Below are 27,956 nucleotides of genomic sequence, written 5' to 3'. Positions count from 1 at the left end.
GACATATACGACGAAAAATGCGAGCAATGAATGTCTGGAAATTTTATTTACTGGAATAATAACAAAGTTACGCCATCTGTAAACCCGAAGAAACTTAGCGGTACACCTAATAAAAGCTATTTCTTCCGTATGGATTATAGATGGACACTACTTTAATTGATGTCACATCACTTTTCAATTGGGACAAATGGGAACACCAACCAAAGTTAACACTTTAACTGATGAAGGCAAACATTAACCATGGATCAGGTTCCATTAACGGAAACATGGTAACGTTTTCACTCGGGTTCGCCCGGTTTGTAAGGTATACTCCACAGCAATTACTGAATGGGTAGATAATCCCAAACAAATAGTGCCCAACATACTCCCCAATAACTTCCCAGCGCTCAAAACCAGTCGAATCCGTCCGCCGTACGGAACATAATAATTTACGTTTAACAATTTACAACACGTCGTACTCCGCATGGCGGCACACGCAGGTCGTCACCGGATTATACTAGCTGTGGGGGGGGAGAAGGGGAGCGATGGAGCAAATTAGTTGTCCACGCGTCGTTGCCATCGTGCAGCTCCCGTCGCAGATGGCAAAAATCTTGTTCAATTAGTCGAGGCCGACATACACGGGTAGGGCTAGGGCTAGGGTTGTGGTGGACCCGGTTTCAGCTGCTGCTGCTGCTGAGTGTGGCAGTGGAGGCAGACTTTCGTTCGTGTCCGGCATGCTCTCCGAAGGCCGTCAGCGCGCGCTCTCTGGGCGCACCAGCAATGGGACGATCATCGTTGGCCGGGATTTATATTCGCAATAATTGTTTCCGTCCTGCTTTCAACGTTGGCAGAGGATGACCTCTCTGCTCCAGCGGCTCCAGTGGGAGAAGTGTGGAGGGGGGGGGGTAGTATGTGTCGTTACATTTATTACGCGTTTTGGTTGTAGTGCAACTATTCCTATTACTAACTAGTAACCAGGCCAAGGTGCGGATGGGGGGTGCTGGGGGTGATGCAAATGCGGGGCACTCGGACAGGTGAGAGCACTTGTAATAAATGAATAGCAAATTATACCCGTGTGATTTGCACTAACAAGCGAGAAACATGACAGGAAAGAAGATATGTGTGATTGCTAACATTCGCAGGGTGTGTGATAGGTGAAACTGCGGGGTTCGGTGAGGAAAAAAAAAATTGCAGGAGACAGGGAGCAGGAAAAGCGGAAGATGCTCTTTCCCTAACAACGAGCGGTTTTTTTGGGTTTACTATTTACCTGCTGGAACTGTTAGAGCGCTTGCTAGTCCTGGATGTAATGTTCAAAGCGAAAAGGAAATATAAATAATTCATTCAATATTACACGTTATGAATGTTGGGCATTGCTTGTTCACTCTTTAGCGGTTATAAACTATGGTTCTGATGGAGGTGAGAATGAAGGATGGGCTCATGTCGAGAATTGTTAGTGAACTCGTACGAATGAGGGTTTCGATTTTAAGGTTAAGATAAAATATACAAGCTAAACATCATTATCTACTGTTAATCAACCAACAGGGTAAATGAAAAAAAAATAACGACGAAGCTAAAAATGTCACTTCAGAGAACAAGTTAGAAAGATAAACTCCAAACTATGTTATATGGTAACGAAAAAAAACATTTTGAGAGAGACTTACATTCTTGGCCGACGACGGTGTGATTTGGTACTTGCAGACTTGTTCCGCTGTGATAGCCGTACCCATTCTGAGTGGCGTAAACAGTGGTTTTCTGATCTTCCATCGCAAGTGCCAGATCCATCGAATGCTCCAGAGCTTTGTTGTCCAACCCCGTGGTTGGATAGTATGGCGGAGGTGCCTGATTCTGCTGCGCCACTATCGATGGTCGCACGGAATCCATCTCGTAGTCTTTAGCTGTCGATGATTTCTTCGTTTGATTTCTCTTACAACGGCAGAACATCAGCAGGAGTCCCACAAAAAGTGCGAAGACAACACACGAAACCACAATGGCAATCAGCGTCGGTGTTGCTATGAATGTGGAGTCATGGACGTATGCGGGACCAACTAACCGAGGAAAGGAATCATTTGTAAAAAAAGTGTTTTGAACGTCACCCAAGCAATACTTACTTTCCGCACCCACGTACTCCCCACAATGTTCATGGTTCGATTTGAGACACAGCTTCACCCTAACTTGTGGCGGAATTTCCTCCTCGAGGGCCATCGGCAGATCATCACCACCCAGTGATCGCGCACTACTCCTCCTAGCCGATATCATGTTATCCAGAATTTCCTCCTTGTACGTTGGCTTCCCACCGGAAACAGTCAGCGGGATCGTTTGCACGACTTGCCACGTGGAAATAGGACTATCGTAATATCCGATCGATTCAACGATAGCAATCAGAGACAAACAAGTCGCACCCACATTAACACCGAGCTGTCTCGTCTCCGGATCGAATCCTACGTGAAGCGGCATCGGAACCTTGCTGACCTTCGTGGTGGTCGCTATTTCGTTCGATGGCTCCGAGTTACCTTTCGCGTTAAAGGCCTTCACTTTGAACACATAACTCTGGTACTGATCCAGTGGCGTTACACTGCAAGGAACATCCCGTTGGCAGTCGAATTCCATCCATTCGGAGCTGGTCTGTTGGATCACGCCACAGTCGCCGTTCATCTGGTCGTGGTAGGGGATAGCAACCTTGCGGTATGAGACGAAGAACTTGGTGTTGCTGATGCCACCATCGAAACCTGGATCCCAAACAAGCGACACATAGTTCGATCCAACGTCTGCCGCATGAAGGTTGGTTGGTTTCTCTGGAGGTCCTTTGGGCTGTAATCGAATGAGAGCGCGTATGGTTTCAATAGAATTTCCAACTCTACATGTATAATCTCCGTAATCCAGATGCTTAAGGTTATGGATTCTAAGGACGCTCGTGTATATGTCGTTGTTATCGGTGGTAGTGTTGATTTCATAATGACCATCGGATGACATGGACAGCGCAGCGGTGTTGGTGCCCAAATGCCATTGGAATTCCGGTTTCGGATACGCTTGTACCCGACAGATCACCTCAGCCGTCTCCTTGATTTCGTAAGCTACCTTATTGTACTGATGCAATACTATGGGACCATGTTCTATCCGAAGATGCATACTAGCATTGGCAACACTGACCTCGTTTTCGAAAAGGCATGTGTATGTGCCGCGATCACTTGGCAGTAGTTGGGCCTTATGGGGACGGGCTTTACCCTGGAATACGAGCATGCTTTGGACGGTCACAATTCCACCAAGGCCATCGTTATTACTGGTACTGATCCGATACATATTGGCATCCGCAGTGATGTCTCGACCGTCTTTGAGCCATCGCACCGTTGGACGGGGCTTACCCTTCGCGTGACAGCTAGCCGAGAAGTCTGTGTCACCAATTCGTTTAGTCATGTGTTGCTGCATCTTACCGAGGAACTGAGGAGGTTGATGTACCTCAAGTTTGATGGTCGCCATGGGTCCATGCCCCAACTCGTTCACGGCATGACAGTGATAGCTGCCCTCACTGCCGAGATGAGCTCTCGGAATAACATACTGTGGACCTTGGGCGAGAATTGTATTGGACGAAACCTCTCCCACAGCATCCTTAAACCAACGAAACTGTGGAACTGGCCATCCGGGCGGATTCGCTGAACACGTCAGTGTAACTCCACTACCAACATGTACAACAGGCTTGTTCGGATTTATGTAAGCCTGACCAGGTCGATGGCGCACCAACAACGCTACTGTTGAATTCCCAATGCGTTCCACCATCTTCCCTCCGTACGGTTTGACCATATTGATTGCTCTACAAATATACGTTCCAGCGTGTTCTGCCTTCACTTCACGCAGTTGAAGAATATCCCCAGCATACCGAAAGTCAGGACTACCTTCCTTGAACCACTCGATTGAAATTGGCGGAGGGTTCGACGTAACGTTGCACCGAATCGTAACGGTCTCACGTTCTTCTGCTTCCCACGTTTTTGATTCGATAAAGACAACCGGAGCGTACAGAACATCCAGCATGATGATCTGTTCGCCTACCTTTCCCAAACCATTATCGGCCGAACAGCCGTATGCTCCGGAATCTTGGACGGACACTCGTTGGATGGCATGCGTTCGGGAAGAGCTAATGAACCGGCCGTTTCGAGTCCAGCGGACGTTCGGGACGTTCGGTTTCGCATCTACGGTGCACTCCAGCTTGGCAGTCGTGTCACGCTCCACTCGTAGCGGGTTTTCCGGGCCAATTTTCACCCTCGGGTAATCTGCAACAAAGCCAAAGGAAAGAAATAAAGGAAGCATTAGTATTATGACGATTACCTAGATCCGTGAGAAAGTTCGAATTCAAAAGGAGCCAGTTGCCTTTTTATCGCTGTTAAATGAGTCCGATTTGTAGTCCCCACTGCTGGGAAAACCGAGAAGGAAGCAATGGCATTCGAGACAGAAAAGTTTCAACAAGTCACTACAGCTCTTGGTGGCTTTTCTGGTGTGTCCCCATCACAACATGGCAAGGGTAGTTGAATACAACACGCGCGCGCCCGTTGATTGCCCGTTCCAGAGGACGTCCGTTGAATGGGAAACAATTTATATAATGTTATGTATTCGCAGCCAGAAGTAGTAAAATCTTTTCTCATTTTGCCGCAAACACATTCCCACTGGGATGGGGGGAAAGTTTCACTCAGCTTCAAGTTTTTTTTCCCTCTTCCTCGGTAGAATGGGATGAGTTCGGAAGTTGCATCGTTAACTGTGCAAAATTTTTGGATTTGCCTTTCCACAAGTTCGCATTGCATCCAGTGGCGAGGCGAGGATCCGTTACTGTGCTGGAGGTCAAGGCGGGTATCTTTAGGGAAGGATGTTCCGAACCACTTTACGTGCAGTGCTTAAGTTATCCTTTCCTCCGGCTGGCGGCGGTGGATGGAAAAAAAGTTTCAATTCGTCTGCTGGGAGGTGAGGTGCGAAATTGGGGGGCCACGTAGGCAGACATTTTGCTGTGTGGCTCTCTAGGAGAGATATCATTAATCTCGATGTCTTTGAAGGTAATTGAGTTTCGTTCTCGGAAAATTAATTGTCTTGCGAAATACGATGCGAATGGGAGATTTGCTATCTCAGGATAGTTTAATTGCATTGCTGGTGATTTTGTGGCTGATAACCAGCGCCAGGAATTAAAGAGTTAATTGGCATCGTGTGTTTATTCTGGAGGTCAAGCTGTAGATAGTTTTTATAGTGGCGGAAATTGGCAATAGCGATTATTGAAGTTTTTAGTTTTGGCTTTGGAGTAGCATAAACTAGAGCAACCATAAAAATAAGTATACGTTTTATTATGGGTACTAAGATTTGAAACCATGATTATGTTTCCATCGGTTTTTTTTTGTAGGACTGCGTCTTACCTCTCAATATAGGGGTCCATTGCAATGTTGCAAACCCAAACTCGTCTTTATTGTATGTGATTTTCATGAAGAATAATCGACTTGCATTTACTAGTTGCGAGAAACACATATAAATATGCCCCCGACTTGCATATACAGTTGTTCTTCGATATGTTTATGATTACTCAAAAATGCGCAAAAACTAATTTTCTATCACCCAGCATTATTTATAAATCTTTCTTATGCCCATTTAAGATAATTTTCGTAGACAAACAAAGTTATATCGAGGTAAAAGTTACGTTACATCGAGGTTACCTTATATCGAGGTATGAATATATTTGTAATGCCGATTTCCCCAGGCTCCTCGGTTTAGGTATCTGTGTTAGAGAACACATTTCGGTGGGAACAAAAGGTCCTCCTACTTTCATGTATTTGCAATGCCGATTTCTCCAGGCATCTTGGTTTTGAAGTATGTGATTACGTAAAATATATAATTTTATTTATTTGCACTGTAATGACTTGTTATGGAGTTCCCTAAATGATTGATGCAAAACTCTCGTAAATCTATCAGACAATGACTCAGCAATAATTGTGAGTAAGATTGTACCTTCAACTTCGACAAATAAGAACGAGGTATTATAGGTTCTCTGTCTGTGACACAACCAGTTCGTGTTTATCTTGCACTAGCTGACCAGGCAAATTTCGTCCTGCCCAAATTTTTTTTTCGTTATCACATCCACGTTTTTTTACTAAGCGCATATTCATGAGTCCAATCGCAGAACTGTTCATTGATTGATATTCTAATCTACCCTTTAAAATTATTTTTTACAATAAAATTTCAGTACTTCTACCAAAACTCGACATTATAATATCAGTTTATTTTCAGACAAAATTCTCGTGCAAGATTTTTCATCCATTTCCAAATAACATGTTTCTCCGTTACATGGAATGAATGTTTGATACAGAAAATATGATAGAATGAAGGCAGCTTTAAATCGGACAACTCCTTTCTCGAATTTTGCTCTTATCAACACATTCGGCTATCCATTTTTATTTATATAGATAGAAGACGATATACAGGGTGGGCCATTTAAAGTGGAAGCATCTGGCAACCCCATAACTTTTGACAGAGATGTCAGATTAACAAATGCCATACCGCGTTGGAAGCGTCATTTCAGTACAATTTTAACCATGGAACAATACACACCTAAACAACGCGCTGAAATTGTTCAGCTGTACATTCAAAATAACTTCTCAATTGTGTTAACTAAACGTGCGTGGAAAAATAAAAATAAAGTTAAAACATCGCCTGGAGACAACACTATACGTCGATTATATGCCAAATTTATATCGTCTGGTAGTGTTGGTAATGCCAGTCATCTGTCCAGACAACGACCAAGACGTTTCGACGAGAATATTGATGCCGTTCGAGCCAGTGTTGCAGAGACTCCATCGACATCAGGTCGCCATCGTTCGCAAGAGTTAGGCATCTTTTTATTGCCATTTGTTCGTGAAAATGAATTGGACAATTACTGGTTCCAACAGGACGGCGCTACATGCCATACAGCGACTGCCACGACCAAATTATTGCGCGAAATGTTCCCCGGAAGATTAATATCGAAAAACGGCGATTATGACTGGCCACCGAGATCACCTGATTTGACGCATCCTGACTTTTTTATGGGGGTATTTAAAATCCAAGGTATACACTGGTAAACCAAGGACCCTGGCTGCGCTGAAAGACAATATCCGACAAGAAATTGCTGTCATATCGGCCGAAACATTGGGCAAAGTGATGGCAAATGCCGAAAAAAGGGCACATTTTGCGGTCAAGGCCAGAGGCGGTCATTTACGAGATATCATAATCAAAAAGTAGTTGGAACAAATCTCCTTGGACCAAAATAAATGAATTTCAAAAAAAATAATTTAAAATTCCACTTCTTTACTTTGCTATTGCAAAAACAAATCCTTCCACTTTAAATGGCCCACCCTGTAGGAGTGCGTTTTATCACATTAAAATCCATTTCCACTTTCGAACGAAGATCAATTTCGCTATCGCAAACATCAAATGGGCTAACAACGCTTGTCAATATATAATTGTAGAACACATGCGAATTGAAATTTTCGAATTTTCCCATTTTCTTTCAGAGTTTTCAGAAAATTTCCAATTGTCATGTTTGGTTGGAATATGTTTGATTGAAATATATGTATTATTTTTATGGGAACCCCCCTCCTCCATTCTAGAGGAGGGAGTGGTGTCATACCATCATAGAAACAATTCTCGTACCCAAAACTCTTACATCCTTAATTTGGCTCCATTTGCTTGATTAGTTCTCGACTTATGCACAAATTTGTGTTTCATTTGTATGGGAGCCCCCATTTAGAGAGGAAGGGGAGGAGTGTCGAACGACCATGAAAACGTTGTTGAACTGTTGAACTACCTTAGAAATGTTTCTTGTCCCCTAAAACCTCCACATGGCAGCCCCCCCCCCTAAGAAAGGGGGAAGGAATATCTAACCACCATAGAATCATTTATTGTACCCTAACTCGCCGACACCATAAACCCCCACATATCAATTTTATGTCGATCGGTTCAATAGTTTCCGAGTCCATAAAAATCAGACAGACAGAAATCCACTTTTATATAAGGTACACCGGGGCAAGTTGAAATTCGGGATGAGTTAAAACGGAAATAATAACTTTTATTAGGAATGATGGATTGACGTAATAAAAATATATATAGTAAACATTATCTTTCAACCCACCTTATGACAACCGATACCAGAATATTGGAATGCTTTAAACCAATCCGCGCCTTTGTTTACTTTTCCTTGTTCCGTGAAATCAAAACAAACATTTTTGCGCGCTGATTTTTCCGAAAACTCTGATTTTTTCCAAAATATCCCAAGAATTGCACGTCAGGTAATCAAATAGGGATAAACAGGTGTAGTGGTTTTGAAAACTAAACTGAAAAATCTTTTTCCGTCTAGCTCTGAGCATCTAAACTCACCTCATGTTTTTTCCAACCCTGGGGTAAGTTGAAACCAGTGTTTATTTTTACAGGCTCATCTCTTGAAACCAGTGAAAATCGACTATTCTTTAAACATTGCTGCAGATGCCGGACGTTATTTATCGATTGCTGTATGAATGAATGATGATAAATTAAAAAAATATGAATCATTCATATTTCGTTCCTTAGTATGTTCTACATATGAATACACAGACATGATACAAGTAAAATTTGTTAATTTTGCAACTAGGGCTCGTTCATATATTATGGAACGCATTTTTTTTTTCTATTTTAGACTTCCTCTTCCCTACAGAACATGTAACAAATGGTCATTTGCATAAAACTGTTTAGATTTAGTTGGACTTTTTTCTAAACAAGTTTCCACAAGCCATCCCCTCCTCCTTTTCAAATGCGTTACGTAATCTTTGAATATTTGAATGATCCCATAAACCTCATATGGCCGTTTCGAGTGGCTCTACTCTGGCATGAAACCGCCCAAAATAGTATTCTTGGTGTTATTGTTTTGTATATTAATTCCTAATGCCTGTCCACGTTAAATTTCAGACACTTTCACTTTTATTTCAGTGTAGTTTATGAAATATTTCATTAATAAATGAAATATTTCACTTACATGACAGCTGAAATCCTTCCTTTATTTCGATGTCCAACATTTTTACATTCTTCTTCAGTTTTGTAAGATGGTGCGCAAACGCATTTTGCGCGAACGGCAGCAAAATCCAACACTGTCGGTACGCAATCTCGTCAAAAAGCTAAAACTGTCGAAGAGTACCGTGTTTAGTGGGTGCAAATCGTTTCACCAGCGCTTGACTGTGGATCGGAAGGTTGGAAGCGGAACAAATCGAAAAGTATGCTCCCGACAGATGGACCGAAAGGTGGTTTCCATTATTGAGAAACATCCCAACCTTTCAGTTAGAAATGTGGCTCGAAAGGTTGGAAAATCAAAATCATATGTACAAAAAGTGAAGCAGAGGCATGGACTGAAGGCGTACAAAGTGAAAAAGGTGCCCAATCGTGATGATAAGCAAAATTTCACTGCAAAAAGCCGTGCTAAGGTGCTCTACACCCAGTTTTTGCAAAAATGTCCATGCACCGTAATGGACGATGAAACTCATGTTCTCGAAGACTTCAAACAGCTTCCGGGTCTCGCTTTTTATACTGCAATGCGAAGGAATGCCGTAGCCGAGTGTTTCTGGACCAAAGAGCAGTCTAAATTCCCCAAAAAATACTTGGTTTGGCAGGCCATATGCAGTTGTGGCCGAAAATCCATATATTTCGTCTCTACCGGCACTATCGACAAAGATGTCTACGAGAAGGAATGTCTCCAGAAGCGTTTGCTACCATTCATAAGAAGCTACGACTCTCCAGCGTTGGTTTGGCCAGATTTGGCCTCTTGTCACTATGCAAAATCCATCCCGGAATGTTATAATGCACATAAGATTAAATATGTGCCAAAAACAACAAATCCACCGAACTGTCCAGAACTTCGTCCAGTGGAAAAGTACTGGGCTCTGATTGAGCGAAAACTGTTCGAAACTAAGAAGAAAGCGAACGGCATTAATGATTTCAAGAGGAGATGGAAAATCACCGCCCCCAGCATATCTGAGGATACTGTACGGATCCTAATGGCAGATGTTCCCAAGAAAGTTCATGAATTTTACAGACAACGTAATTAACATCGAAGTAAGCTTTTGTTGTTTTAGATATGAGTCTATTTTACTGAAATAAACAATCGGTTTTGTTGTATTACGTGAATTTTTGTTTTATTGGCATCATCCTGGTGTCTGAAATTTAATGTGGACAGGCTTTAGTATGTAGTGTCCATTTTGTGTGTATTAGACTACTGCATCACATCTCACTTGTACCAAAATCCTTTTTTCAAATGTTTATATGTAATTTCTTCAAATTATTGTTTCATAAATCAGTTGTAGATAGTTCAAGAAGCAAAACCGTACTTTAAACTCATGATAGTATGCGTTTCAACTTACTCTCAACTTACTACGGGACAACGGGAAACAATGCATATGAAAACTAGACATTTTAAAAATAGATATTTTTCGAAACATCCAGTGTGAATCCCTATTTTTTTTATCAAAAGGCATCTGTTGTACCTTGTATATGCTGCAAACAGATTTCAATTTAGTGATTTTGTGATTTTTTAAGATAACTTTCATGTTGAACTTCGAAAAAATCGTTTCAGCTTGCCCCGAAGTACCTTATATAGATTTTGCTTAATGCTTATTCCTTCGTAGAAGAATGAGGTGACCGTCGTCATTTTCTCCATAAAAGTAATACACAAGAGGAAAAGTATTACTCTAAAACTGTTAAAATTGGTCACTTAAAAATAAATTTGTAACCAGAGGATGATTCGTTCCAATAGACATGATAAACACATAAACTATAATTGATACTAACAAAAATTCTAGTCATCAATTAATAAAGTTTCACAAAACTGATTTCGATGGGAGTGAACTTTGAGTACACGGAACCAAAATTGTCACTGATCATGGGTCACTACATAGAGCGACCCGTGTCACAACAATCAAACACGAGCATGGGTAGCGATAAGCGAGCAATGAATAATTCACGAGTATTATTCCTGTACTTTTTTTTTTCATTCCCCAACCTGATACCGTCAGTACCCCCTCCACATGTGCTTGGAAGTTGTCGAAAACGGCGCTATCGGAATAACCATACCCAAATGCCCGGGCAAGTGCCTTCTGCTATCTCATGTTCGGCCAAAGTTTGCCTCCGCCTTTTAGCCAAGAAAAGTAACAAAAGCGCTTCGCGTAAACTTTTTCGCCGAGGATGCTTCGGTAAACAAGCAATTACCTTGTCTGAATAATGTAATGGAGAAATTAAGGTTTATTTTGTGCTGTTCAGCAGAAGAAAAGAAAGCAGAAAAGTCGAAACGTAAGCAGCGTTGGGGAGTTGGGGAGTAGCGTCCACTGATGTTAATCCTTGGGGGTCGGGTAAAACCGAAATACTAATTTTCCAGCTGCTTCTTGGGTTTCACAGTGACATGACCAAGTGGCCAGCCAGAAGCTATCGAATGTTACACTCTGTATCACTTTGCCGGAGAAGGAAAGTTATTTTATTGGATCAAGGAAATCTAGCAATAGATACTATTTTCTGGCTGTCCGAAGACATGTTCATTTCGTTTATGGGGACGTGCAGATGAAAGGTGGACCAGAATGCTTGTCACGTACAGTTGGTCCCGGGTGTCTGCTAGAAATGAACGAGATTTTCTCATATAGGCGGAATGTATCTTACGTGAAAGATGTTTCAATGGAAATTGTAATGGAAGTAGATTTAGTCAAAAAAGGGCTGATTTCATCTAACGTAAATTTGAGTGTAATCCAGAAGAATATGTACAACTGACACGGTTTGTTTCACAGGCCTTTAGCCAATATGTGCAAACACTGCTGACAAATAGCGACAAAATCTATGCCGTCATCCATGCTGTCATGCTTCTTCAATCGTTTATCAGTTGAGCAGCAGCAGCAGCCGGAGTCGGTCCATAAGCACAAATCGCCACAGTTCTGCTTCATTATACGGTCACCCAATTATCTCTAACGACCAGCACGCGCAAAGTTTCATGACCTCCGCCCGGATCGAAACAACGGATCGCTCGGATGCAATGCTTGGAACCCATTCGTTGGGTGCACTTTCCGGCGGCGTTCACAGCATGCGATAATGCGTCGCGCGGGAAATGAAGAGCTTGATGAATTGCAACATTCACGTTCTTTCGCTCCTACACACGAACAACCACCCACCCACACACATTGCGGCATATGTTCGGATGGGAGAGACAGGCGTGATGACGACCGCACGGTTCTCTGTCAGCACCGTTGGTGTTTGAGGATGAGGAGATTGAAGTGTCCCCTCCCCCTCGCTCTCCACCATCATTCAGCCAGTTTAGCTTGCGTCTATGGATTCGGACGAGAAATGACTCAGAGTCGTATCTCGAATAAATCTTCAGCCACCGACATTCATCACCGGGGTTGAAGAATAATTGAAAGGATTCAGCATTAGAATGAGAAAGTGCGAACGAATCTTGATAAGGAGAACAGGATTGCGACTTCAGAAGTGTACTCGAATGATGGACGTGTGAAACGTGCGTGGCTCGACGGCCATCGTTGATTTGCTTTCATTACCCGACACATCCTTTTGTTACATTCGGAACAAAAATTTCACTACGACGCTGAGATAATTAACAGCCGAAATACGTCGAACCAATCCTACTTTTTAATTGTTTATGGGATGTGGCCGCATGGTAAACTAAATAATTTTATGTATTTCACCCACCGTGCTTAATTGAATTGTGGAATTTTGTAGTGAAAACAGCGAAACTATTCGGAAGCCATTGTGGGGTATGTTGTGGTATCCGTGAACACCCACACGTGTATTTCCTCATTGTTACACGGGGTTGCGCGTTGCTCGCTTAATTATTAGTATGGTAGATGTGTTTCGGGGTTACGGGGGACATAACTTCCACACAATCGAAATGAACAATTGTGGTTAAACGAAACGCCGTTCAAAACTTGATTATGTGTGAGTTTTTTTTTTCCAGCGGTGCATTATTTCGCAAAGCGCAGGTTATCAACAACATTGATGACTAATTTATTAATTGACTGCTGTTGTCAGCTGAGAAAAATAGGTCATGGCTACCGATAATTATGGTCCGAATTGAAGGCATAACCAATTATCATTCATATGTTATTCAATAAGACGACATGCAATACTTTGATTTTTCCGAAATCTATGAAACCGGAATTTGGCAACAATTGTCTTTTACTGTCATTATCCTAATCATAATGCATTAACATTGCCTTGTTTTGACATCTGACATTCAAACAAAACAAGTTTTACTCTGCATGTTGAATTTTGTACCTGGAGAGTACGTTTTGCTGCCAGCATTGATTTTCTGCAACCATTTTGAGAAATCCGCGGAGAATCGCATCGAATGCTTGTCGGAGATTACAGCGAAAATATTCTCAGTGCTCTGAACGGTTAAAACAATGTTTTAGGACAGTAAGCTGAGCTTAACCTGTGTCTTATTTGCTTTACGACTCTGGACAGAATATTGCATAAGGTATTATGTCTGGTCCCCGCAGAAGATAAAAGCAGGAACAAGTTTATTTATTTACTAATTGACCCGGCAAACTTCGTCCCGCCGAAAATTTGTTTTTTGTTGTCAATATCTTCAAACATTCAAGTTTTCTTACTAAGCGCAAGTTCATGAGTTCAATCGCAGAACTGTTCATTGATTGATCTCTTAATCGACCCCGTTGAATTTATCTATGACTATAAAATTCTACTAAAACTCATCACAAAACATATCAGATTATTTTCAGACACAATTCTCGCTCAAGATTTTTCAACCGCTTGCAAATAACATGTTTCTCCGTTACATGGAATAAATGTTTTATACAGAAAATATGAATAAAGACAGACCCCTCCCCTCTTCGCCCCTTAGAGAGGGGGAAGGAGTGTCTATTCACCATAGAAATATTTCGTGCCCCCTTAAATCTTCACATGCCAAATTTGGCTCCATTTGCTTGATTACTTATCGAGTTATAAAGAAATTTGTTTTTCATTTGTATGACAGCCTACCTTAAGAGAGGGTGGTCTAACCACCATAGAAACATTCATTGCACCTTAAAACCTTCACATGCCAAATTTCGTTCCATTTGTTTGATTAATTCTGGAGTAATGCAGAAATTTGTGTCTCATTTGTATGGCAGTCCCCCCTTAGATAGGGGGAGGGGTCTCAAACTATCATGAAAACCTTCCCCGGCCCCAAAAACCCCTACATACTAATTTTCATGTCGATCAGTTGTATATATATATGTCTTCAATCGAACTACTACTCAACTACTCAATTAAAAGTAAAAAAAAAACTAAAGAGAGCTGGCTGGATAATTTATCCGTTTAGTTCAAAAGAGGATTTTAACAAGTTAGATAATTATATTTTTTTATTATTTATTTATTTCGTCAAACCAGCGTAGACTAAATATGCTGCCCAAATATTACAGTGAAATTTAACTATATCTTATTCTATTCAGATAGTCTTTAAGCATTGACCTTGACATGGTTACATCAATTATTTCACTGTGTTCGTTATAGGGGCTCATCATATGATTAATAGGACTATATTTGGCATAATTCGTTCTTCGGTAATCTATGTAGAAAAAGTTAGGGTTTCTCAAGTGTCTAATCGGTGCGTAAAAATTTAGGTTTCCTAATATTTCTTCTGAGTCCACTAGTTGTGATATGTGACGTTGTGACGTTCTTTTTGACTTTTAATATTGATTAGCATACCGCGTGCTTCATATGGAGGGAGATGATATGAAGACCGGCCTACACTGAGAGAAATTATTAGTAAATATAACGAATTTTTTGGTAAATACTACCAATCTATAGTCATTTTCGACCGTACTAATAAACACATATGTCAAGCAGAACCATGATTCGGAAGCCTAATATCGGCTACATTTTCTCGCCGAAAATGCACGTATCCGAATTATATCCTTATTATACCTCCGTATTGCCTTATGGGAACAATGAAAATGGTTAATACGCGCTTTTCTCACCAGTTTTCAGATATGACAATATCCAAGTTTACTAATGTTATCGAGTAAAATATACTAATCTCTGGTAGGGATGCGGGTTTGTTGACAATATGTACAAAAAATTTGTACATTCTACTAATTTTGCATTACCAAATGTATTTAGTAGTTTTCGACCGAGGATTTTTCTAAGTAGTTTACTACAAGGCGCGTAGAAGTATATCCTAAGGTGGGCCAACTTGCTAAAACCACTCTTCAGCCATCTTGGAAGTCTACTGTGTTTTGTTTGTAAACAAAACACAATACGCTTGTGCCCAAGCTCGCTCGTGATCAGTCTGTCTCTTTCACACTTCAAGGAAAAAAATCCCCTTCTGCTTTCTTACGTACTGTTTTCATATACCGCTCCCCTAACCAACTTAGTGACGAAACGGCCTCACCTAGTACCATAGACCCGTCTTGATTTACTAAATGCAAATAATAAAAATTGTTTTTGTACAGATTCAAATCTGTCTTCGTGTGAAGTTATATAGGGGGACCATACAATACTACAGTATTCGAGAATTGACCTGACATATGTAATATACAATGTCTTTATTGTGTACGGATCGTGGAAATGGTAACTAAAGCGTTTGATGAAGCTCACATTATTATTTGCTCTATGGATGATTGTATTATAATGGTCAACGAAGGTTAGTTTCGAGTCTAAGACCACGCCTAAGTCTCTTACTCGTTGACATTGTTCAAGTGTGTTCTTCTTCTTGTAAAAGTCATCAAAGTGCATTTCCTAACATTGAGCTGTAATAAACTCTTAGTGCACCATTTATAAAATATGTCAACTTCATTTTTGAATGTTTGAGAATCTTCTTCATTCTTTATTTCCACATACAGCTTCATATCATCTGCGTAGATAAGTGCCTTAACACTGTTAAGAAAAACGCAAACGTCATTAAAAAATAAAATTAACAAAAGCGGCCCCAAATGAGAGCCTTGAGGAACTCCGGATGTAACAAATATTGGTTTTGAAATTTTCCCAATCAATCTTACCATTTGCGTAAGCCATTTTAATAGCTTGACTTCTATCTCTATTTTTTGAAATTTAAGAAGGAGTAAGGGTATATCAACACGATCGAAAGCCTTACTAAAGTCAGTGTATAGAGCTTCAACTTGATTACCATTATCCATTGCATTCAAAGTGAAAGTGACAAATTCCAGAAAATTTGTTGTCGTTGATCGTCTTTTGAAAAAACCGTGCTGCTTATTCGTAATTCGTGTCTTTAGTTGTTGAAAAAGTTTTTGGTTTATTATGGCTTCAAAGAGTTTTGGAATGCATGAAATAGTTGCTACTCCACGATAATTTCTTACATCGGATCTATTTCCGTATTTGAATATTGGTACAAGAAAAGAGTTTTTCCATATTTTTGGGAACCTTTCTGATTCCAATGACTTATTGAAAATCCATAAAAGTAGATGAGTTAATTCAGATGCCAATTTTTTTATAAAAACCGGTGGAATTCCGTCAGGACCTGGCCCTTCCGAGACATCAAGCTTATTTAATGCGTCAAAAAATTTCAATGGAAGTTACTTTTCTGACTCCAACATCACATGGAAATTCTGGAAGAAATGCAAAGAAGTCACGATCTCGTTCCTCCTCAGCTGTTAGAATATAAACTTCTTCAAAAAAAATGTTGCAAAAAGGTTGAAAATTTTTTCTGGGTCATTCAACACGGTATCGTCAAGGTGCATGCGTGATGGAAAACCATTGCTTTTTAATTTCGTTTTAATGTCATCAAAGAAACATTTCGGGTTAGACCTTATGTCCGACTCTTTTTTTAAGTTGTAATCTTAAAAGCGCTTTTAACAGTTGAGTTGAGCTGTTCGCAAATGTTCAGATATTTTTCGAGATTAGCGTCAGATTTGTATTTCTTATAAATTTTATGTGCCTTCTGTTTTTTATTTTTTAGATTCTTAATGTTTTGATTAAACCAAATCGGATATTTTGTGTTTATATTTCTCCTTTTTAGTTTTGTTGGTATCTCCTCCTCTATAATTTCATTGATCATCGAGTAAAAAGTCGTCACTGCTACTTCAATGTTTTCCACACTTCTAAGTAAAAGGTTGTATGAAAACTGCTCGATGTAGGACCCTGTGCCGATTTTTATTTTTCTTTATTGTTAATTTTCATAAACTCTATGGACAGGTGGGAAAGATTGATTATTTTACGATTTGACTCCCCAAATCATAAGCTCCAACACGTTCCGAAAGCGTTCATCATTTTGAACATTTAGTGTAGCTTGCTCAGCTCATGACCAGGATATCGTTTAGTGTGCTATCTTACGCGTTTAATCACGTTTTTCGTCCTGACAGCCTTTCTGCAGCCTACATTGTGTTGCATATTAACATTTCCAGACTCATTGAACAATTTTGTGATACGGAAGAGAAATGTTACACTGTTAGACCTTTTGCGAATGCAATTTCAGATTAGCTTTCGAACGGCTTCCATGCTTGCGATCTGTCAGAATTGATGTTCAGCCACTACTTGAGTTCGAATTGACAGTGGGCAACCGTGTTCACAAACAAACAGCTAGAGTTTTGAGAGGAAGAGGCCTTCAGGTGCCACTTTCACTAATCTATAAGTAAGGGAAAAGCCGTAATGTTGGTTTATACCTGAGACGAGACCCGAAAATAGAGTGGACGATTTCGGACTAGTTTTCTGTCAAACACGGTCCAGCTGCTGATTGGTCAATTTTAGAGGGTTAGGAAACCTTTTCTCATTTTGGAATTTGGCATCTCACGTGGTCCGGCATCCCTGTTGGTTTGCTTGGTCGAAGAAAAACCAAAAAAAAATAAGAAGCCAGTTGTCATGTCTCGCCTCAGGTTTATACTAGGAAACTAGTTGTGTTCCCTTTTCGGGAGAATATTCCGCTCGATGAAATAATATTAAATGAATGAAAAATACATAATGTGCGTTCATTGCAGTTGTGGTGTTTCTGAATGAATAAACTGGGTAATTACAAGATGATTCCATTCTCTGTTTTGTATCTAATGTTTTCCACGATGAAAAATTGATATAGGGGGAACTTGGGGTAAGACGCACCGTGTCGGTAAAACACACCAACATGAACAATCATGAAAAACACAGTAATAGGCAAGGCTTTTCTATGCTTATAACTCCCTTTTTGAATTATAAATACAATTCAATGTATTGTAGCACCGAAAATTTCGTCTAGCTTCATAAAATAGTAATATAGAAAAAAAAACTGCATGATGCAACATTAGCAGCTTCTGTCATAAGTTTTTTGAAGCATTATAAAACTTATTCAAATTTTGAAAATTTCCATACATTCTCAAATGTTACCTGAGCTATTTGAGATTGAATTAAAAAAATGTTAAAAATTCATTTTTATTATTAAAATGTTCCAATCCTTCTCATAATGGGGCACATCCCTCCAGTATGGAGATTAACAAAGAGTTAGTCAGTTCCAGTGCTACCAAATCACACAGCTATTTTCTGCTATTATGTTATGCCTAGATGGTTTCTTAAAAACCTATTGATGGTATTATGTAATAGGAGTACCGGTAAGTTTTTTTCCTTTTTTCCAAAACATAATGGTTTTTTTTCTGCAAAAATGGTTGCAAATTTAATATTCAAAGTATTGCCCATCGCTGTATGTTTTGTATGTTTTGACCGGTTTCGCGACATGCGGCCGAGCATGGCCGTGCTGCAAAATAAATTTATGGTGTCTTCGCTCGTATTGTGGCCGTTTTTCCTTCAGTGCATGGTTAAAACGCATCAATTGACATCGGTAGAGTTCCCCCGTAATGGTTTCATTCGGTTTTAGCAGCTCATAATACATCACACCCAGCTGGTCCCACCAAATAGACAGCATAACCTTCTGGCCGTGAATATTTCGCGAGGCCGTCGATGTTGATGCTTGGCCGGGGTATCCATACGTTGCCCGACGTTTAGGATTGTCGTAATGGACCCACTTTACATCGCCAGTAACGATTCGATGCGAAAAACCCTTTCTTTTATGCCGTTGGAGCAGTAGTTCGCACGTGAAAAAACGGCGTTCGATGTCTCATGACTTCAATTCATACGGCACCCAATGTCCTATCTTTCGGTTCATTCTCATTGCTTTAAAACAATCGGATATGGTTTGCTGAGCTACTCCAAGTGTATCTGCAAGTTCTTGTTGCGTTTGTGACGGATCTTGATCGAGTAAAGCTTCCAATTCTTCATCTTCAAACTTTTTTGTTGGTCCGGAAGGTTCTTCGTCTTCCAACTCAAAATTACCACTTTTAAATCGTGCAAACCACGTCTGACAAGTTCGCTCAGTTGGAGCATGGTCACTACAAACTTCCATCAAAATGCGATGAGTTTCCGCAGCTTTTTCCTTCATATTGAAGTAATGAAGTAACACTCCCCGCAAAAACGCTCTCGTTGGTACGAAATTCGACATACTCGAAGTGGCGAAAAACTATGTTGTTTACGCTTCAACTTTTTGACATTTACTGAAAAAGACACGCGACGACAGTAGCTTTCCAACGAATGTCTGGGAATTCGATTCACTGGTATAATAATCAAGTTACATCATCTGTTGTAAAACCGAAGAAACTTACCGGTACACCTAATAATAAAAACCAGAACGAACACAGTTATTTCAATATTCCTTCCTGTTAAAATACATCTATTATTAAGAATAATGCAAAGAATTAGAATCAAAATAAAAACTCTAAAATATAACGGCCAAAAGTCTGGTAGCCCATTTTTTGAACAGCGGCACGTAGCAAAATATTTGAGAACAGCGGCACAAATTCATACGACTGTAAACAAAACTATCAGATTTAAATTTTCTCGGCGTTTTCGGTACGACAACAAAAATGCCTCGAAAATTCGAGACCATCTGATCATTCTAACTGACAGTAACATATGGCAAATAAAAGGTATAAACAGTGAATCAAGAATTCTCGCGTAACTGTTGAAAAGGTTTTATGTAACATTCACATCAACTTGAGAAAAACGAAGTTGAAGATTGGGATATTGTTCCGCGAATTGTTTCAAAAGAAATCGATCTTTGTCACTACTTTTACCACTAGCAGTCAACTTCGTGCTAGGAGTAGATCGTTATTGTTATTAGGCCAGCGCTACACGATGCTACGAACACCCTCGAATGCTGGACGCTCGATGATTCGACGCATCGTGTAGTCGACTGACGAGCTACGAACCTCCAATGTCAAGTGTCGAATATTCGCGTTGGAAGATAATCCGTTCGTTGTGGATTACCTTCCAACGCGAGTGGCACGGGTCAAAGAATTTTTGTCATTCGTTGATTCGACACTCGATGACATTCGATACACCGCTACACGATTCGTCCGAATATATCTTTGACAGATTGGTTTGTTTACAAGTTTTAGATGAGGGAACTATGAAATTGATTCATAAAATTCATAATATTCGGAAAATATTGCAGTTTAATAATGTTGATTTCAAGCATTTTTAATTTACAGCCCGATATCAGTACAATTGCTACGGCAGCAATTTCAATACTCGCATCGTCATCAAGTTTCCTAACGTTTTTTATGGTAAATAAAAACAGTAAACATTCGATCCAATTGAATTGCACTAAAAACGATATCAATACCCGAAAATAACAAGAACTCAAAATGACCGAAGTGCGACATCGTGTTGTTTCGTTACTTCGGACGTATCGAGCGTCAGAGGAAAATGGCGTCCGAATCAGTGCTCTAAATTCGAATCTGTACATTGGATATTTTTGTATCGGTGATAATAAGGTGGAAAGGATAGATACATGAACGGTTGTTTCCACAATGCATTGAATTATTTAGAACTAATAGTGTGCATCCATTAACTCGATGTGTTTACATTTGTTACTTAGGACCTTTTAAAAAGTTACGCGAGAATTTGTTGGTTTTCTTATTCGTAATCGTTTTAGTTAATTTCATTGCAAAGAGAACAGACGTGGTTACGTTGTGGATGTGAAGAAACGTTGAAATATGTACTTTAAATACATGTTTAATTCTGTTTTGCTTAACATGGGCGTCTTGCCCTGTCCTCCCCTACAGCCATCCCATGCCAAATAAGCATTGCCAGAATCAATCAATCATAATTATTACTAAGGAATAATTAGTATTCACATAAAAGTGGCCGTTTTGAGGATATATTATTTTGAGTGTAGAAATCAAGCCAAATCTTGCAAAGCTTTCTCAAAAATATTTCCGACTGTAGAAAGTTGTCATAAGCAAGGCGTTGTACTATAGGTGGACCGCAATGTCAAAATTGCTGTTCGGCCATTGCTCGTGAAAAAACAAATTTGTTTACAAAACAAGTCGTATCTTTTGGTGACAAATGCATTCGTTGGCAAAATAGCTGCTCGCGCTATATTGTCGAATCAAATGCAGAAGGATGTTTTAGTATATCTTTTCGCCTTTCTTTCCAAGCAAAATGTACTTCTGTTTGGCTCCCATCGGCGGGGAAAGGGTACTATCAGCTTACGGCGATGGTGACAAAAAATAACGCTGATTGTGGCTCCACTGATTTCGCTCAGGGAGGAGGAGAATGCTGTGCATATACCGGGAAGGAGATCCGGAAAGGGCCGTTACAAGTAATTGGCTAGAGCAAAAGGAGGTTGTGCACTATATTCCACGAATATATATTTGTTTATTTTTTCCTTCAATTATTTTCCTTAGCGAGTTGACATTGAAATCATAACCACAAACCCAAATAAAAAGTAAATAATTCTGAAAGTTACGTCTCGCTACTCGTCTCACGTCATGTCCTGAAAGTGTCAATAACGAAACACCTATAGTTCAGCATCTTGGTCATAAGCGAGCAGGGATAAAGCCAAGCTAAGTATTTTTTTCAATTGTTTCCACATGATATGAACAAATGTTTTCAAATGTCGTCACCGTGATTGACAAACGGGTTGTTTTCAGAAAAAAGGACCCTAAAAAGTTTGTTAACTCAGAAAAGAAAATATATACCCAAGGCGGGTATATAGTACTAGGTGAGCCCACCTGGACACAAAGTGGGTAAGTGGAAAAAGTAAGAGGGTGGTTGTTTTTCTGAGGCGTAAATGTTCGCAAGCGTGTGAATTTCTGGATTCTCTCAATAATTCCAGTGTTATTCGAAGATGAACTTTTGCGTATAGAAAAGATGAAACGTTGGCAACATAAAATGTTGTATTGGAAAGAGTTCTCAAACCGGGCACAAGTGTATAGTGTTTTGTTTCATACCTTGGTTGAATAAAATGATTCCTCTTGTGAGCGATAAACTTCTACACTTCGCATATTAATATTAAACCTGTCAGTCTCACCCCAGTATATGTCCGTCCTACTTTTTGGTCTGTTCTAATCGGTTTCATCACCGGAAATAAGTGATAGTCGCTAGGGGCGAGGTCTGGGGAGTAAGGAGGATGAATTTTTCAATTGCTCTTGAGTTACGCGAGCAGAATGGGCCCGTGCATTATCGTGGATGAGGAACACTACTTTCGTCAATAAACCTGGCCTTTTGTTCTTAATCGCGGTTTTTAATCGGTCCAAAACTTCACAATAGTGCGGTGATGAAACAGGCGTTAGGCGGTCAACGATTCGATAACACTGAAGAAATTCGTGACGCAGTTACATCGTACTTCAAAAAGTTGGACACTACGCACTTCGCGCTCGGAATAGAAAAACTCGTGCCGCGCTATGAAAAATGTCTCGAACGTTACGGCGATTATGTAGAAAAAACGAAAATAAAACGTAGATTACGAAAATCACCTAGTTTTTTGTTCTAACTTTATTTTTCCGCGATTTCTGAGGCACTGAAACTTATTTTTTGAACGACCGACGTATTTTTTATTTTTTTTAGGATTGTTTCCATCAATAGAATAGTGTGTTTCAGATAATAGTGTATTTGACAGCACATAGTTTGCTTATACTTCAATACCTTTGTTTTTGACTGAGAAGAAAGTATGTATTCATGATCCTACAACGTGTCTCTCGAGAAACTTTTATAAATGTTCAGTTGTGGTGTGGGCGCCTTTTTATGCCTCGGAAAATCTCCTATTTTTTCATTACTCCCGAAAATGACCCTGAAGTGCGAGGAGTTTTTAGAGAACTTTCTAATTGATATTGGTGCAATTCAGTAGGATGAAAACAGGACTTCTCAGCAGGATAGAGCAATAGTTCAGTCTTCGAGATAAATGAAGTCTATTATTACGTCAATAATTATTGATGTGATGGACTTCGATTTAGTTTTGAACCTATCGACAATTTGGGGGAATTATTGGAAAATTCAATGGCAAAAAAATTAGTGTATATAATTGAATTGTAAGGATGGCTATGTTGCCAGATATAACTGTTTCAGATTATCACTTATTTTGGACAATATCATCTCATGGTGGAGCGATTTTATTTTAACGAATGCACCAAAATTGGGAATGAAATTCAGGTTGTCTCCAATGTCGTAGGTTATTCCGGCAATGAATCTGTAAATTGCTTTTTAGAACAATCTTCATTTCTTGCATAATACTCTCATTTTCTGAACAAACAAATGTGATTCAGCCTTATTCACAAACCCAATATCATTATGCAATGTTGGAAATTATTAGTCGTCAGTCAGCCTCAACATAATGTCTCTTGCCAAATGTTCCAAAAATGTTTGTTTCAAGTTCAGTTATTGCGATGGATAGATTGATATGTCATTTCAATCTCAAATGGGGAACTTATTTGGCAGAAATACAGCAATCTGTTTCATGAATAATTCAATAGACTGAAATATACGCTTTAAAAACAAAACTTCGCCAACCCATCCGATTCGGTGTTTAGACAGATAAATGAATATCAATTTATCGTTCCATTGTGAGCAAACAAAAAAGTAACAAATTATTCAAATTGCAAATATGTACTGTGAAGCAATGTTGTTTTTACGAGTAGGAAAACCTAAACCTATTTTAAGCGGAAAAGAGTGGGACTTTTTAGGACGCTGCAAATTGAATGATAGTTTTCTCGCTTTTTCTCGCCATTTTCAAATTAATAAAACGTTGCGATTAATGCAGATGATCTAAAAGTGAAAATGTAAAATTCTAGTCAATTTGGTGATGGTGCAATATTCTCAATATACTGATGATCATCAGATATTCATGATTTGGTATCATTTAAAACTTCAATAAAAAAAGAAATTGAAATATAGAAGTTTTCTCAAAGAACGATTTTTACTGGTTTACGAAAAAATTTCTTTAGAAATAACTTTCAGTGAATAAAACACTAGGAAATTTAACAGAATCTATTCAATTGATGCTTCAGTTGATCCCATCACATTTATATTGCCACTCTAGATAAGATCTATACGTTATCATTTTCCATGCCGAAACCATCAAGGGAAACAGTATCTGCTGTCATTGTCCAGTGTTCTGCTAATCTGATACTGACCAGGTCATGGTCACTCAAAAGCGAGCAAATGATAAGGACACTGCAATGGGCTATCAACCACGGTTAGGCATTCAATAGGTTTTATCGTGTATTGAAACCGATCCTGCAGCGTCATTTTACTTGATAATATGACACCTGGTGTTGACTTCGGGATGCGTCAACCTTTAGTCCGAAGTGTAAGGTTGCGTAACGGGAACACTCAATTATTGTTTGTCGGCTATCTTCAATTTTTCCAAAACATTTCATACTACCATAATGCATTATGGCAGTAAGACTTCAAACTTCAATAGCTATTCAATTTTACCATCAGCATCGACTAATCCGCACAATTAACAGCTCTCGAATGGTGAAAATTCTTTCTTAGCCTCAGTAAACTTGCTGCTACAAAAGATAAATCATTGGTGGCGCAGATCATTGTCTCCGATGCCGAGCTACTCCATCGCTCTCGATTCAATTTAAAAAGTTTAAATTAACATGAAAGATAGACGCAGAACTGCCCACGGGGTGGAAGTGACAGACAGACAGCGGGAAGGAAATGCTGTTGTGTGAAGTGGAAATGGCTGCCTGCCTGCCATCGTTTTCTGTGTTCTTGTTTTTCTCGGGTTTTCCCATGATGCCGTCGATGGAACGGGGCGCACAGAAACTATTGCAGATTCGAGAAGCGGATCTCGTCGAATTCAATAATTGAATTTGGAAAAGAAAGTTAAACGTTTGTCGATTGCTGTCGAGCATAAATTGAATTGAATTAAAATATTGCAGCGATAATTAATGTTTGTGTGTTCGGGCGGACAAGCGAATCCGAATAATCACGTAAAGTGATAACGAAACTAATTCTGAAGAGAGAGATAGTGTATGTACGATGAATTCTTGGATTTGTGTTTTGCAAGATGTTGGGCACAAGATTTAGCGAAAACACCCAGATTTTTTGAATTCATTTATTAAAATAGGAAACAAAAAAGACTCTCATTAGAATGGCTATTAAATATCTGCGATCAGTTATTGATAATCCTGCAGAAAACCGTTTGACTCACGGCATACCATTTCGGGAACAGCTTTGCGTGTATCTAAATACCTCACAGCCCGATCAGATCGACATGGAAAAATTATTATTTATCCTTTCTGATCTTTTTTGATGACGGAAGGTGGTTTCACACAATCTCAGAATCGGTCGATGCTACACCCAAACTAGCGTTGGCTGAAAACATTTCATCTTTGGCAGAAATTATGCCATTTCGTGTGCTGGAGGGTCTAATGCACAAATAATGAGCTGTTTTTAAAGCTAAAAAATGGTTTGTATGTATGCGAGCATACATCTCTTTCTGTTTATTTTCCTTATTGTTTTTGGGATTGCGCAAAAAAAAAAGTCCATACGACGTCAATGGGGATCGAACCAAGGTCGGCTGGAATACATAGTTATTTCACACGACCACGCTATCCATAAAGCTGCCAGTGCTGTTATAAAGAAGCGTGATAATATTACACCTCATCATAACATGAAGTTGGAAAGTGTTTGCTAAGAGCATAAAGAAGAACATGAACGAGAATATATTTTTCTCTGTCTGGGCCGTGTATTTGGCAAACTATACGAAAAGCTTTAATACGCTTTCATTTAAATGTGCCTCCTGTTTCGCTCGCTCATATTGGCTCTAGCATATATATTATACTAATGATATACATGTAGTTGGGAGTAGAACATTTTTTGCTATTTTTCAGCTCATTTAATGTAATAAATTGGGATGCCATAACATGTGCTAAAAATTAACTTTGGGTGTACTCGAAGGGAAGCCTTTTGATAATATTGGCTACGTTTTGATAAACCCTCCTATACTCGTAACTCGTATACTCACAGACTGTGCGTGTATCTGTTGTATTGATATTGTTTATTCAGTCGTTTTTTATATTTATTTAAAGAAAAATATATAATTGAGTGAAAAAACTTTTTTCTTCAACTTAAAATAATTTTATGTTTTTTTTTTCTTTAACTTCATTCAGTTTTAATAGCTATTTAATTAAATCACCTCATTGATTCTTGGTCTGCCAGACCGTATGCGCGAGTATAAGGAGGTTAAAAATTTGACGCATTAACCATACAGTTGCGATTGGTTTGGGATTCATATAACAATTAGTTAAATTATTAGTCGTCAGTCAGCCTCAACATAATGTCTCTTGCCAAATGTTCCAAAAATATTTGTTTCAAGTTCAGTTATTGCGATGGATAGATTGATATGTCATTTCAATCTCAAATGGGGAACTTATTTGGCAGAAATACAGCAATCTGTTTCATGAATAATTCAATAGACTGAAATATACGCTTTAAAAACAAAACTTCGCCAACCCATCCGATTCGGTGTTTAGACAGATAAATGAATATCAATTTATCGTTCCATTGTGAGCAAACAAAAAAGTAACAAATTATTCAAATTGCAAATATGTACTGTGAAGCAATGTTGTTTTTACGAGTAGGAAAACAACCAATTTTTCAATTGTAAAATAGTTAAAACTAATTTTAAAGTCAATCTTTTGAGTTCCTATGGATCACAGCTGTTTATCAAGTATCATCGTGGCGCTTCACTTGTTGCGCAATCGCTTTGTGATTTTTGTCAGCACTGTCAGAAGATCTCCCGTTGTACTCCTACCTCTCACCCTACCAAGCAAACCATTTGTCATGACAATTGTCATGCGTAAATGCGAAAACAGAATAGAAACATACGGTATGAGGCATGATGTCGACGCCCATTTTTGCCATACATTTTCTGTGCATTTCTGTGTGACGAGTGGGGTCGTGAGGTAAAATTTTGATAACCACTCTGCCGTTCTACGCATAGTTGTCCCATGTTCCAAAATCAGCAACTGAGAAAAATGCAATCAAAGGATTCTCGCATATTGGTCTACCAAAAGCTTTAAGCATTTCAATTCAGCAATACACCGGGTTTTTTTATAAGCACTATACTATTGTTCAATGAAATTAGATGAGATCCCCTCACTGAATCAATCAAGCTTGATTACGGGTTTAAAAATTCATGGTGGGACTGTTATGCCTGGAATATCAACATGGGACAATGGAACCTTATGTTGTTTTTTGATATACCGGGAATAAACAATAATTTTTTTTGTGTTTTTCTGACAGATTATGCATACAAACATCGTTTCATGAAGAAATTGAGTGATCTGCAACACCTTCGCAGAATATAAATCTCTTCGTTATTAGGCATTCGCTAACAAGGTGTACACGTGTTTTTTTTCTTATTTGTTTATTAACTTTTTCTTATTTGTTTGAGAATTAGTTCGTTCTTCCAAACCAGAAAAGAGTGCATTAGGCCTGCTGAAAGTGTGACATGGAATCCTTGTACTTGAACCGACTTATTCGATATGGATCTACAAAAAATACATGGTGGGAAAGTTATGAAGAGAATATCAACATGGGACAACTGAGCTTGATGTTGTTTTCTTAAAAGTTGGGAATAAACTACATGTTTTTTTTGTATTTTTCCGTAAGATTATGCATAAAAACAACGTTTTATGAAGAAAAGTGAAAATCGTCAAAAAGTAACATGGGACAACTATGCGTAGAATGGCAGCACT

General features: G+C 39.2%; 1 protein-coding gene across 6 annotated transcripts in view; it reads right to left on the bottom strand.

Moving 5' to 3' along the window:
* LOC129779357 (hemicentin-1-like) overlaps positions 1-27,956 on the bottom strand; it is an 866,908-nt gene that overhangs the window by 23,258 nt on the left and 815,694 nt on the right. For 5 of the 6 annotated variants that reach the window (XM_055786770.1, XM_055786771.1, XM_055786772.1 and 2 more), the window contains exons 5-6: positions 2,088-4,241; positions 1,641-2,024 (exon numbers count right to left, since the gene is read on the bottom strand). In XM_055786770.1, coding sequence (XP_055642745.1) covers positions 1,641-2,024; positions 2,088-4,241 — 2,538 coding nt within the window. Of the gene's footprint in view, positions 1-1,246; positions 1,277-1,640; positions 2,025-2,087; positions 4,242-27,956 lie in introns of all 6 variants that reach the window. The other variant, XM_055786775.1, reaches the window with a different exon arrangement.

Source organism: Toxorhynchites rutilus, chromosome 3 (genome assembly GCF_029784135.1).
Source record: "Toxorhynchites rutilus septentrionalis strain SRP chromosome 3, ASM2978413v1, whole genome shotgun sequence".
Taxonomy (NCBI): Eukaryota; Metazoa; Arthropoda; class Insecta; order Diptera; family Culicidae; genus Toxorhynchites; species Toxorhynchites rutilus.
This window is presented reverse-complemented; position numbering and strand designations above follow the sequence as displayed.